General features: G+C 37.3%; 1 protein-coding gene across 7 annotated transcripts in view; it reads right to left on the bottom strand.

The window, feature by feature from the left end:
* Positions 1–780: 780 nt before the first annotated feature.
* LOC142403077 (tyrosine-protein kinase Fer-like) overlaps positions 781–14,605 on the bottom strand; it is a 216,656-nt gene continuing 202,831 nt past the window's right edge. For 2 of the 7 annotated variants that reach the window (XM_075489220.1, XM_075489218.1), the window contains 4 exons: positions 10,923–11,077; positions 7,239–7,361; positions 4,119–6,269; positions 2,496–3,494 (listed from right to left, as the gene is read on the bottom strand). In XM_075489220.1, coding sequence (XP_075345335.1) covers positions 6,127–6,269; positions 7,239–7,361; positions 10,923–11,077 — 421 coding nt within the window. In that variant the 3' untranslated portion in view covers positions 2,496–3,494; positions 4,119–6,126. Of the gene's footprint in view, positions 3,495–4,118; positions 6,270–7,238; positions 7,362–10,922; positions 11,078–14,605 lie in introns of those variants that run through there. The other 5 variants (XM_075489222.1, XM_075489224.1, XM_075489217.1 and 2 more) reach the window with 4 other exon arrangements.

Below are 14,605 nucleotides of genomic sequence, written 5' to 3'. Positions count from 1 at the left end.
GTTTAAAGCTCTTTCAATGAGCTCTGCTAACTCCTGTGCAAAGATCCTTTTCCCCTTTTGAGACAGGTGTACCCCGTCTGTTGCCAGCACGCCTGGTGTTGTGTAGACTGACCCATGATCAAAAAACTCAAAATTCTGCCAGTGACACCAGGCTCGGAGCCAGGTATTGATCTGCTGGCTCTTCCTGTTTCTTCCCTCATCGTTCCCTGCAACTGGAAGGATAGAGGAGAACACTACTTGTGCTCCTGATCCCTTAACCAGTCGTCCCAAGGCCCTGAAGTCTCTTGATTGCCCTCGGACTTCTAGTTGCAGCTTCATCGCTGCCTACCTGAAAAAACAATACTGGATAATAATCTGAGGGCCGTACAAGGGTAGGAAGTTTTCTCTTCACTTCTTTAACCCAGGCCCCAGGGAGGCAGCAGACTTCCCTAAGAAGTGGGTCCGGTCTGTATATTGGGCCTTCTGTTCCCTTCAGAAGGGAGTCTCCTATGACAATGACCAGTCTTTTTTTCTTTATGGAAGCAGTTTTGACGCAGGGCATAGGCTGACTTAACCTTGGCGACACCTCCAAGCTAGATGAACCATCATCCTTGTCATTGTTTGGTTCCACTTGCAGAGCCTCGTACCTATTATGCAAGGGCACCTGGGAAGGTGGGGTAGTCACAGAGGAGACGTGCCTGCTGTGCCAGGCAGGAACTTGTTGCCATTGCCCCCTATCCCTTAAGTCACTGTGTTCAGCCAGGCAGAGCGAGGATAGGGAATCCTCCGTATCATGCATCCTGTCTGCCTGTTGGGCCTGTCTCAGGGAAGGTAGGGTGCGATTCCAGTGGTCTCTCTCTCTCTCGGACTCCCTGATACTCCTCAACCTGCTCACCTCCTCCCAGAGCTCTGCCACTAAGCTGAGGAGTTCCTCTACCTGGGCGCACCTCCCACAGGTGTGCTCACTGTTGCCATCCAGTACTGGCATAAGAGTAGGGCACAGCCTGCAGCCTGCCACCTGGGTGGCAGCATGTTCCCACCGGAGCTCTGTCTGGGAAGCTGCGTCAGTCGTGGTGGGTGCAGAGCTTAGAGCGGTCATGGCTTTCTGCCAGGTGGATACCACTGCACCCTAGTCGAGCTGGCAGAGCTTCAGTGACCTTCCTGCACGCCCTTCTATGCAAACGGACGTGCCACACCCTTGCTGACGCTCCATGCCCTGTTTGCCGGCCCTGTTCCCGGCGGTCCTGATGTCTTTGTCTGCCTGTCTTTTGTGTCCCACATGATGAGCCTAAATTCTGAATGTGCTGGTTTTGGCTGGGATAGAGTTAATTTTCTTTATAGTAGCTAGTATGGGGTTATGTTTTGGATTTGTGCTGAAAACAGTGTTGATAACACAGGGATGTTTTAGTTACTGCTGAGCAGTGCTTATACTAAATGAAGGACTTTTCAGCTTCCCATGCTCTGCCAGGTGCACAAGAGGTTGGGAGGGGACACAGCTGGGACAGCTGACCCCAACTGACCAAAGGGCTATTCCATACCATATGACATCATGCTCAGCATATAAAGCTGGGGAAGAAGAAGGAAGGGGGGGACATTAGGAGTGATGGAATTTGTCTTCCCAAGTCACCGTTACACGTGATGGAGCCCTGCTTTCCTGGAGATGGCTGAACACCTGCCTGCCCATGGGAAGTAGTGAATTAATTCCTTGCTTTGCTTGTGTGTGCGTCTTTTGCTTTCCCTATTAAACTGTCTTTATCTCAACCCACGAGTGTTCTCACTTTTACTCTTCTGATTCTCTCCCCCATCCCACCAAGGGGGAGTGAGCGAGCGGCTGTGTGGTGCTTAGTTGTCAGCTGGGGTTAAACCACAACACTGAGTTTTTCCTATTACATGTTTTTAGCATTTTAGTTAAAATTAGGTGGGAAGCTCAGTGGAAAAATTAAGTTGTCAGTTACAGGTAATGATACAATTAACAGTGGAAACAGATAGTTTTCTTCTAGTTGGTAGGTCTACTGAAGAGTCTGAGTCTGTGGCATGACCAAGCAGAAGGTGGAGGGAAGGAAAATGATGTTTTCACTATCTCTCCTTAAGCACTACAACTTCAGGTGTTGTAAGGAATTGGCTACATTCAGAGATATAGGAAACTTCCAGTCTCCAGTGGATTTCTTAGTGATTTGTAGCAAGCATAAGCATGCTATAAAAAGGTGCCATACAGAGTGCAAGACCTTCTCTATGACATCCTGGCTGCATCTATGCTACATATCAGAATGGCTGAAAGCACCTGAACTGATTACTTTCATTCAGCAGTTCCTTTCACTGAAAAACTGGAGAGGAACAAAGGTACAGGTTTACCTTTGTGTAGAATTCAAGTGAAATGTAAATGCTTCTATTGAAGAGATATTTTGTGGAAGCAATACTGCTGTTCAAAATATCAGTAAAGTAATTGTTTCAATTAAAAATTTTATATATTTACAATGCATTAAGCCATATCAACTTAGTCACATAATGAAAAATTAGGTTCACTGTAGACTTTTATTGACTTAGCAATGCTTGTTGTTTGAAGTTGCAAGTCTCAGAATTTGGGAGGGATGTACAATTACCTGCATAATTAAAGGTTATATGAGGTAAAGAGGTCAGATTTCTAAAAGCAAAATGGATGACAATAATGAGAATTAATATTATTTGGAAAGTTCTGATAAGTAGAAGGCATGTTTAAAGTGAAGCTCAAACGGAATTGAGGCACTGGTATTAATTTTAAAGATAGCGTTTTATATCTGGTCTGACAGCAAGATCATTGCTTTGGAAAGGGACATAATTGGCTTAATATTGTTCCATAAGAATAGGAAAAGGATGTTCTGTATTGTAAACTAGCAGTGGGGAATGCTGTCGTTCTGATGTCTTTTATGATGTGGACAATTCATTATGTATTTAGGGTTTAAACCATGATTTTAACTATGTTTCACCTTGGACTCATGGTTACTTAAATTTTCATACAAACACATTGCCACAGGTATAAAGGTACAACATCACTATGAAACTTTTGAGTCAAACAAAACCTGGGATATATTGGAACTTTTGTCTCACAAGAGTAACTTTCTTGAAGTAATTGAAAAGGGAGTATCTGTGGTAGATAGAGCTGTCAGAGTTAAGAAATGTTTGGGAGGTGCAAAGGGCCAGATTCTTCTGGTTTAGCAGTACAGTGCAGCTAGAGCTGTTAGCCTACTGCAGCCCTGTTTAAAGAGCAGAAAGATTCTTTAATAGTTGAAGCACAAGTTCAGAGAGAACTAGTTTACATATTAGCAATCCAAGGATTTTGTGTTGCTATTGCATTTAATATTTGTGGAAATTTTTATATGTTGAGAAAGACTGAAATGACTGAGCTGACTGTATAAAGACAGTACTGTTAATATTTTAAATTTTTTTTAGTGGTGGAAATGTCTTGCTCAATAGCCTCAATATGTGCAATCTAGAAGCAACCTCTATCAACCTGATTTTTCTTTTAAAAGCATAATTGCCTGTCGTAGTTTAGCCCCAGCCGGCAGCCAAGCACCACGCAGCCGCTCACTCACTTCCCCCCCCGGTGGGATGGGGGAGAGAATCGAAAGAGCAAAAGTAAGAAAACTTGTGGGTTGAGATAAGAACAGTTTAATAATTGGAACAAAATAATAGTAATAAAAATAATGAATTATAATGAGAAGGAAAAAAACAACGAGAGAGAGAGAGAGGAACAAAACCCAAGGGAGGGAAAAAAAAGGAAAAAAAATATATTAAAAAAAAATGATACAACTGCTCACCACCCGCCGACCGACGCCCAGCCAGTCCCCGAGCAATGATCGCTACCCCCCGGCCAACTCCCCCCAGTTTATATACTGGGCATGACATCATATGGTATGGAATAGCCCTTTGGTCAGTTTGGATCAACTATCCTGGCTGTGCCCCCTCCCATTTCTTGGGCACCTGGCAGAGCATGGGAAGCTGAAGGGGGGGGGAAAGTCCTTGACCAATGTAAACACCGCTTAGCGACAGCCAAAACATCAGCGTGTTATCAATATTATTCTTATACTAAAATCCAAAGCACAGCACTATACCAGCTACTAGGAAGAAAATTAACTCTATCCCAGCCTAAACCAGGACATTGCCTTAAATTGATGAAGGGTTTTAATGGAGAAGCATGTGCTGTCTCTCTTAACCCATTCACAAAATTTCAGCTATGTAGCTGATCTATAAACTTTTGTAGTTGTAAAACTAGATGAGAGTTCCAAATAGTGGCAATTTAGGAAGACTTTTTTTTCCAAGCCGCCTTTGTGAGTAGCAGTATGCATCCTATCTTGTCCTATTGGATAACAGTTCATATTTACCTATAAAACACCAAGCCAGTTGTTGCAAGTTTTACTTACAAAGCATTCAATTCTGGGAAGGCACGGGAAAAAGTATCAAGTTCACCTATTCTATGTTTTCACTCTGTGATCTCAGTCAACTGCATTTGAGAATTTTATTAATTCATTTTTTTTAAGTACAGCTAACAGTTTTTGTTTTAGAGAAGACCTTTATAAAGATGATCTGAGATCTATAAATGAGCTACTCTGTTATAGTTATAATGAGAGCTGCAAAATAATAATGCAACTAGCTAGCTATCTAATTAGTCCTTCACCTCCAAAAAAACCCCCAACACTCTGAAAATTCTAATTTAAGTCCTGCCTAAATGATGTCTAAAAACATAGTGTTCTAAAATGGCTAGTAATATACAACTTCCTGAAAATGAAAGAATTCAGAATTAACACACAAATTCTACACCTGGACATATATTCCAGTTAGATTTTTATGTAGAAGAGACAAAGGGACATTATAGTCCAAGTTGCAAAGAAAACCAAGAGTCATAGTAACAAACTTTGTGCCTTTCCTCCTCTGACTGTTGAGTCTTTATTCTTTCTGGAGGAATGTTATTTTTTATACAAACTTTTTCCTTCTTGGTGACACTTACAGCTCCCCTATCCCAAGTCTTTTTAAATCTGATTGTAATGATTTTAAAAAGTTAAAAGGTTAATGTTTCTACTCTGCCTTGTTCAGCCTGCTAGAGGCTAAAAACATATTTCCTTATGGCATAGAGAAACGGCGTTTTTATTTGGACACTATGCATGGAATGTACTTTTGTTTAGCTTTTGCAGGCTCTAGCTGCATACTGAGAATTACTGCAAATTGAAAGAAAAAGTCAGGATCAAAAGCAAATCTAGTAATTCACATTCTTTTACTCCTCTAAAACCAATCCTATTTGTTATCTATAACATGCTGCTATCCTTAGCAAATCTACTTCTTGTTGACCTTTTCTACATGTGTGCACCTACTGCTTTTACATATTTTTTGTAAGGCAGATGATTTGCAGTATTTGTTAACAACATACATGTAGTCAAGATTTGATATTATCTTTTTTGCTTGTTAAATAAATGTAGTTCATTGCAAAGGAGACATATTACTGAATTCTGATGACATCATAGGAAAAAAGCAGTAGCTTAAGTAAATCACATCCAAAGTCAGAAGTATTTACTATAATGTGGTAAGAAATGCACATTAGTTAAATTTTCTAGAAAAGAAAATTCTGGATTTCACTTTACATCCAGAATCTGACCTTCATCCTTAAATAAGATATCATTTAAAAATATCAGTTGCATAAAGAATTTAAAAAATATAGAAGTGTCTCATTGATATACTTATCAAAAACTGTCTTCACTTTTAAGGCCATCATGTGTGACAGTCACCACATTACAGTGCCATAGTGTTGATATCTGGGACAGGGATAGGAGAGCAAGAACACAGCATAACATAGAAAATGTCTGAAAAAATTTCACTAGCATTTACTTGCTGTAAAATAGATAGAAGCCACAGTCACTTAAATCTATAGTATGTGCTTTTCTATTTACGTGTATCCTAAATGACAATATTACTGTGACTGGATATATAGCATTTGGCAGAATATGTCTTTAATGCAGGTGTAGACATCATTGGTACACTTGTATATAAAAAAACCCAGTTAATTTTAAAGTGATTAGAAGAATATTGTAAATAATGTTGTATAAATGCAGTGTTTAAGGGGAAAATATTACTTCACTGGAAAATAAAGTCCTGCAGACTGAGTTTGGCACTAGTTTATCACTATGTCACTTTCTTTTTGATTGAAGACAGCGCTTTCTGAATCTCACTGAATTTTGGCCGGTTTTCAGGTTTGTAGGCCCAGCACCTCTGCATTATTTTATATATTTCTTCTGGACATTTTTGCGGTGCTGACATTCGGTATCCTGGTACACAAAAAAGGGAAAAATATATAGCATTGAAAAATGATACATATTGACAAATTTAAAAAGAAATGAGTGAAGTTCAATATCATTGCATTAAAAAAAATATTGAGGGTAAATTTTATATGACTTATAATATCTTTCTCAGTGGGTTCATACAGAATTGCAGTAAGATAGTAAGACTTGTTTTTATAAACACTCCTCTGCTCTGAAAAACATCAGATTTTTTTCTTTGACTTTTTAAGGACAAACATCCGTGGTCATCTACAGTGATTATAATTAACAATAGCATTCTATATAACTCAGCAAACTAGCTTTTTTATCATTTGGTAGTTTTACTAGCTAAGAACCTGTTTATGAATTATGCAGTAGAAATATGTAGAGCAGGAAGAGTCCTGAAATGCCACTAAAGATGATGAAAAGAAATCAAAGACCTGAAACCCTGCTCACAGTTATTTGTTACTTTTAACTAAAAGTCTTTTGATTATTTTGTAAAAGAGAAAAAAAATGTGGCATTCGCTGTTCAACCAGCTTGCCCATCTCCACCATAACTTAAAATTTTGTCTGAAATGCTTTAATAGAGAAGATAGAATGATATAAATTTTTTTTCTAGCAGTTTGGGATATTTCCACTTGCATTAGCATTATCTTAACTAATTCATTCTGGTCAAGCCTCTATTTGCACAGCAATCAATCCCTCCTCTCCATTTCACCTTTTAGTTCTGTAGCCACGAAAGCCAACATGCTATAATTCTGTCCTCCTTTAAGTCACTAGTCATTATCTTCCTTTTTGCAAGAAGCCTATAAATCACACTACTTCTCCCAGAAAGCTAAACAGCAATTAAACAATCTCATATTTTTGCTAAAGTTGCTAGATAACCCATATGTTATTTCTTTTTTATTTTTTATACTGTATATACCTACATCCCTATGGATCTACACAGCATCTCTTTTGCTCCCTACAATTAACTACCTTTCTCCACTTGTTCTCGTGCTTGTTGGTTCGTCATTCCAGGGTACGGGCATACTCCTAAACTGAAGGTCTCCCACAAAAGGATTCCAAAGCTCCATACATCACTCTCAGATGTGTATCTCCCTAAGGAAAGGAAAGAAAACCAGTGGCTTAACTTACAGAATAATTCATGTTTTACATAATTATGACCACATATTTTCCACAGAGGTAAGTGTTATTTTGGCAAGCTTTAAGCATAATAAAGCTGTAGCTCCTAATGAACATTCTTCAGATATCATGTTCTCCTGTATTTCAAATTATAAACATCAATTATCTTAAAGTTAATACCTAGGAATAATATAAGCTAACCTAAAGTTCTGTAATTTGACAGAGACTTGTTACACAAAGCACATGGCTGAGAAGATCTTACCATGTTGGTCATTTTCCATGTTAAGAATTTCTTTTCATTTACTGCCCCCAAATATTTTTTTTAATTTTCTTTTAATATAAAAGGACAGAAAAATGTCAGGTTTATTTTTCCTTGTTTATAATCACTTTCAACTCTGAAGATACTTTTAAAAAATTTATCTTTTCCAGTTCCCTAATATAGCATGACAATGAGTCCTCCAAGAGGAGCTAAAATCAATGTAGTTCTTAATTGCAAAGAGGAACTGGGTTTCTTACTCTGAGAAACTATTCTCTGGAAATGAATCTACAGTTGCTTCAACTGTTGTTTAATTTGGACCTTGAAGAACTGATGCACCCAATCAGGTTAAAAAAAAATAATCTGGCCTACTACTATCTTTAACTATGCTTCAGACAGATGGCAAAATTAAGATAATTTAAATCCAAACCTCTTTGTGGAATGAAAGCTTTATATTATGGGAGAAGGACAGCTCTTGGGGGAGATATTTCTATTGTCCCTGATGGATTCACATCAAGATGCACGCTATATCAGAAAGTGTAGGCTCCTAGCCCTTTGTAGCAGGGCTTATGAAAATGTTACCTTAAAAATCCATTTATCATATTTCTGTCATCATTTTTCATGACTGTATTTCTTTGTTAATTCTATGAGTGTCTTTATTCTTAAAAACATACACATGCTTGCAAATGTGTTTGTTCATCTCTGAGCATTAAACAAACCAAACTAACTCGTTTCTCTTATTTCCCCCTCCTTCTGCTGCATTTCCAGAAAGGCCCTGTAATCCCATTGCTTGTGTCAAATTTTCAGCTAAACATTTTAAATCCACTTACACTAGAAAAAAGGAAAAGACATGTAAATTATAGTGACAGTTGGTGATATGATAACTGTTCTGATGTCAGAAAGTTCAGTTTACTCTTAAACTAAATATCACTTCCAGTTGACAACTCTATCTACATTAGCTTGTGTGTTTAGTAGGCAGTAATTATGGACATTCACTTTGCTATTTGTGGTAAGATTAGTTTTCTTCTCTATATATCAACTCTCTTCAGAGTTTGGCATCCAGTAATTTAACACTTTTCATTAAAGTAATTCAGTAGAGACAAGTGATTAATTTTTTTTTAAAGAAAGTACAACTTCTACACAGTTAATTGTCTTTCCAACTATGATATTATCTGGGAAAAAAAGGGCATGCTCTTTCATAAACAAATACAATAATTTATTAACAGTACAAAGAATTGGAAAAGTTGTACTGGAAAAACATATGCATTAAAAGTGCATTTTAATTTTGAGAGAACTGAAAGCAAAAATACCCTACACCTTGGCCTAAATATGTAATTTTATTAGGTGCGTTTAAAGCAATTTTTCATTTGCTGGAAGTGATGGAAATCATATAGTCCCAGGTAAAAATAATGGCATGGAATGGCACTGAACAGTACCCACTGAACTAAAGGTCCAGTAGCACCAAGATTTCATTCATGACTTCATGCACAACTCCCTAACAGTTCCATTTACCTTAATCCAGTTTCTAGACTTCCCAACCTGAAATTTGTCATTTAAAATCTTTTTGTGACTGCTATTAATGTCATATAAAGTGAATCCAGAAGTGTTTAAAAAAAGGCACTTTTATTTATTTTCTTAAGCACTGTATCATTCATGTAATGACCAAATTACCCTATTTCTCATTTTCCTCCAACCATTAAATTTTGCCATTAAGAACTGACATGCTCAATGGTTGTCATCTAGTTTTGAAATATTGCACATTTAGTTCTGTTTCACTCTGGTATCCTTAACTATTTTCAGTGTTACCTACGCAAATTAATGCAATACTTATGACCATATTATTAGAATGGCAAAACACAAACCAATTATTTTAACTTGCACTTTTCAAGGGAATGGAAAAAATGATCCATCAAAAAAAAACCCCACAGAAAGCTTCAACCATACTTTGAAAGCTGAATATTAGACTGCTGAATACTTTAACAAATGTTTGAGATGGGTTATTTTCCAAACACTGAAGAAAATCACTTAAAACTGGCTGGGTATTGGTTCATTATAGGAAACAGCAAGTAAGTAAGGATGTTAATCAGCTATACATTCTTCTCCTGTAAGGTGTGGAAAGCAGCAAAGACTCAGAAGTACAAAATGAAGGTGTTGTCATAAAAGCCAGTTTCCTGCTTAATGTAGTAGACTAGACTGGTATGACTATGGAGAAGGGGTTTCCATTATATATCAAATAAATGACAAGTACTTTTGAAACAATGAAAATAAAACACCTTTTATAGTGGAATAAACACCCAAAATAGAAATAGTATTCCACAGTGAACATTAGCAACACCAGTACCTCTTAGAAAAATAGATAATAGAGGTTCAGTCACTCTAACTACATTTATTATTAGCTTTCCAAGGGGAAGATTTGCATTATTGTGTTATGGCATTAACTTCTGCAAAAGTGCTAATGAAAGGGATTCTTCTTCTAACAATCAGAAGTCAGAAAATTATGATTTCCAATGCATGATTTTAAACAAAAGCTCTAAAAGGTGGGAGAAGTATTTAGAGAAACTTATCAGGAAGATATAAAATGTTTCAATTTTTTTTCTAAGAACTCAAGTAAAGAATTGGTTGAGAGAAATGCGTTCAAAATATGACCTCATTCATTTAATATGCTGCTGCTTCTTCACAGCTCACTTAAAAGAACTAATTTTTCTAGTTTTACCTACAAGCTAAAAAGCTACATCCAGCAGTTTCTATTTTTGTTTTGAAAGTATTACCCACATAGTATGGACCACTTCACTGAATCAGAAATAATGGATTTTTTCCCCCCATAATAGCATAGCAATATATAAAAGTGCATATAAACAAAAGCTGCAGTTTAAAAAAATAAAGCATTTTTTTCTCCAATGCAATGATTTATCTAATCATTTATCTGATAGAGTGCTCTAGAATGTTAAAATCTTCTGCCTTTTTTAAAAAAATGCCGTAAATATGCAGAACTTCCCACTCACTGGAACGAGTTAGCAACATAACCACAGCATTATTTTACTGTTGAATAAGTAGCAATTTTGATGTTGCTGCCTTGTTCTTTTTGAAGAGAAAATAGTATTTTTACATAACTTAAATGAGGCTGAAATATTAAAACTAAAATATTTTAAATATCTGTTGATCTGAACTCGGAAAAAGGAAAAAAAATTATATATATATGCTCAAATACTGTCCATGATGTAGTCCCCTTGCATCTTATACTGTATATTTCTTATACCAAGAAGATAAAGATATATCCTTACCATAGTTGAGAGCTTCTGGAGCAGTCCACTTGATAGGAATCTGCTTTAAGCCTGATGATGAATAAACTCCATCATCCTCTTGACGAGACATTCCAAAATCGCTTATTTTCAAAATGTTGTTTTCATCGACCAAGCAGTTCCTTGCAGCCAGGTCTCTAAGTTAGAACAAGAAATAACCCCCCATATTTTCACACATTTGAAACTACTAAAAGTCATTTAAAATGTGAAGAAAAATCTTAAGTAGTGTACTGGGTCTGGCTGGGATGGAGTCAACTTTCTTCATAGCAGCCCATATGGTACTGTGTTTTGGATTTGACTAAAACAATATTGATAACACACCAATGTTTTAGCTATTGCTGAGCAGTGCTTGCATAGTGTCAAGGCCTTCTCTCTTTCTCACTCTGCCCCCGTCAATGAGTAAGCTAGAGGTGGGCAAGAGGTTGGGAGGGGACACAGCTGGGACAGCTGACCTGAATTGACCAAAGAGATATTCCATAGCATATAATGTCATGCTCTGCAATAAAACTGGAGGGGGGAGGTTGTTTTTCCAAGGTAACTGTTGCTCGGAGACTGGCTGGGCATTAGTCTGCTTGTGGGAGGTGGTGACTGACTGCCTTTGTAACACTTTTTTTTCTTTTTTCTTTCACTTATTAAACTGTCATTATCTTGACCCATGAGTTTTTCTCATTTTTGCTCTTTTGATTCTTTCCCCCATCTTGTTGCGGGGGAAGTGATAAAGTGGCTGGTGGGTGTTTAGTTGCTGGTCAGGGTCAATCCACCACTAGTAGGTTCCTATATCTTTTCTATCATAGCTGAATTTATCAGTAAGAGTGAGTATGTCACAATGTAGACTAGGTTTCTAGAGACCAAATAGATACTCATTTCAATGATGAAATAAGCAGACATAAGGCAAAGAGCTGCTGTTGCTATTCTGCCCATTGAGGTCACAGAAATAAACCTGCGAATTAACAAATTTTACTTGATGCAAAATGATACAGAACTCAAAGAAGCAGCCTGAAACGTGTTCTCATAATTGTGAAAGACACTGAGAAGCCAGAGAATTGGCTCTGTCTTACCTCTATTATCATTACAGATTCCATCAAAAATCAAAAGCTACTGAGCATTACAGGAAAAGGTATTTTGGTTCAGTGTTGGATGAGAAGCTCAGAAAAATCAACATCCTTCTTTTCCCTCCCTCCATCTCAAACATGCTTTTCAACAACAAGAAACTGTAAATATGTAGGGCAACCACAAGAAACTATAAATATATAGGGCTTTTGATAGAAAACCACTGTGAAGAGTCAATATTACAGATAACTTTGCTGTTAAACATTTGTAGTAACTCATCACACTATCTAGATGGCCTTTAAAACCCCCCCACAAATATGTTCTGTTTGTTTTCTCTTCCTTCTCCTTATCTTTCCCCAAAGCAAACATCCCAAAGAAGTACAGATATAATTGCATGGATTTAGGTGCCCCTCTCTCTCTGGGGAATTGTTTTTCTTTTACAGAAATACAGAAATACTACTTGCTGCAGTAATTCCATAAAATCAGTATTTAACTTAGAAAAGCAGCAAATATTCCTTATTTTCCATTGTGAAAGCTGTACAAATTGAGCACAAATTACACTGAGTTGCTACAGAACAAGTTAATTAGTAAAAGAATAACCATGACTTTCACTTTCTCATACCAAGATTATGGAAGTTCCTAGTGATTATTAAGAACAAATGAAAAAGCCCCTTCCTCCAACTATCAGAGAGTAAAAATTAATATTTCATTTTCAAATTTCATTATTAAACTCTAATCTGAAGTTTCTATAAACAAAAACAGCACAGTGACCACATGTTGCTAATACAAGTTGAATATGCTGAAACTACAGCAGATAGCTCCCAACACTTTTGCTAGTTAAAGAGGAAGTGGAGGCAATTTCTTCATGCCGAGAATTGTCTGTCAGTGAAGACTTAAACCTTATAAACTTTTCTTTAAGAACACCCCTGGAAAGAACCACACAGCAGGTAATACCTAGTATTTCAACTGAATTCCATCAGTTAAAACCACAACCATGTTATTAAACCAGCAGGACAGACTGCCTCACTGAAGCAATTAGCCATTTTATACCTTCTCCCTGGGTCAGGTACTTAAAACACCCTCAGTTGATAAAAACAAGCAATTAATTAGGGAACAGAATCAGTATACCTCCACTGCACATTTAATTCAACCAAAATAGTGTATTATCTGATCAAAAAAGAAGGGGTGGTGGGTCTACAAGTGAAACTTGGTTTTTTGTGGACTACAGACGCTTCCTCTCTTCCAGCCACTTCAGGTAACTTCCAATGCTGGCTGGCAAACTAAATCAAAACATATCTGTTTCTGAAGTTTCTTGCTACTCATGTGCTGCTACTTTTGCTATATGTGGAGATCATATCAATAGTACGTGTCATATCAATTAGTCTGTGTCTAATAACAGATAGGAAAAATAAATATTAGAGGGTCAGAAGCAGATCCTTCCAAGTGCTCTGTGTTAGCCTCCTCCTTTATACTTTTTTTATTTGTTTATTTTTTCATTTTGTTGTAGTTATCACATAATGAATAATAATGGAAAATATTAACTGTAATACTAATCACTCCTCTCAGTTCCTAATGTCATCCTCATTATCACAGATGAATAGTACTAGGAAACTAGAGAAGATCCGAGTTAGATGCAGTAATGATTTCTCAATAATCTCAACTCTTCTACTTGCTATCCATGTTGTTGGATATTGTTCAGTTTTCCCCAACTATAAAATGAGTAGATTTCCCCAACTATAAAATGAGTAGATTTCCCCACCTCAGAGCAGAAGTGACATTCAATTACTCCCTGTAAAGCATTTTGAGATTTTTCAGACAAGGTATTTAAAGATTTTGCAAAAAGAACTCAAAAGCATCACAGAATGGTTGAGGTTGGAGGGACCTCTGGAGGTCATCCGGTCCAACCCCCCTGCTGGGAGACAGTGTCAAAGGCCTTACTCAAGTCCGGGTAAACAATAGCCACTGCTGTCCCCTCTTCTACCAGGCCAGTCAGTTCATCATAGAAGTTTATCAGATTGGTCAAGCATGACTTCTCCTTGGTGAAGCCATGCTGATTACTCTTGATGACTTTCTTTCCTTCATGTGCCTGGAAATGGTTCCCAGGATTAGTTGCTCAATCACCTTCACAGGGATGGAGATGAGGCTGACAGGCCTGTAGTTCCCTGGGTCCTCTTTCTTGCCCTTCTTGAAAATAGGAGTGACATTTGCCTTCCTCCAGTCTTTGGGCACTTCTCCTGGTCACCATGATTGATCAAAGATTATCGAGAGTGGCCTCGCAATGACATCTTCCAGCTCCCTCAGCACTCGTGAAAAACAAAACAAAAAAGCCCCAAACAACTGTCTTCAGTAACTGAACACAACCACAAAAAACAGACATATCTAAAATCACATTCTTCCACAGAACCTTTATTTTCTCCACCTGTAAGACTAAAATGTATCCTATATTCCAGGAATAGTCTGCATTGCACTGCTCACTCTCACTGTAATCATAGTGAGATCTATCATATAAAATTATTTATAGCATCTTGGTGAACACATCCCTGTGAACTAAGGTTACAAAGATAATATTAATCAAAAGGCAAACTTTGGAAGTAATATAGGTCAAAGAAAACAGG

Source organism: Mycteria americana (assembly GCF_035582795.1).
Source record: "Mycteria americana isolate JAX WOST 10 ecotype Jacksonville Zoo and Gardens chromosome W unlocalized genomic scaffold, USCA_MyAme_1.0 Scaffold_33, whole genome shotgun sequence".
NCBI lineage: Eukaryota > Metazoa > Chordata > Aves > Ciconiiformes > Ciconiidae > Mycteria > Mycteria americana.
Note: the sequence above shows the minus strand (reverse complement) of the source record. Positions and strands in the feature narration are given on the sequence as shown.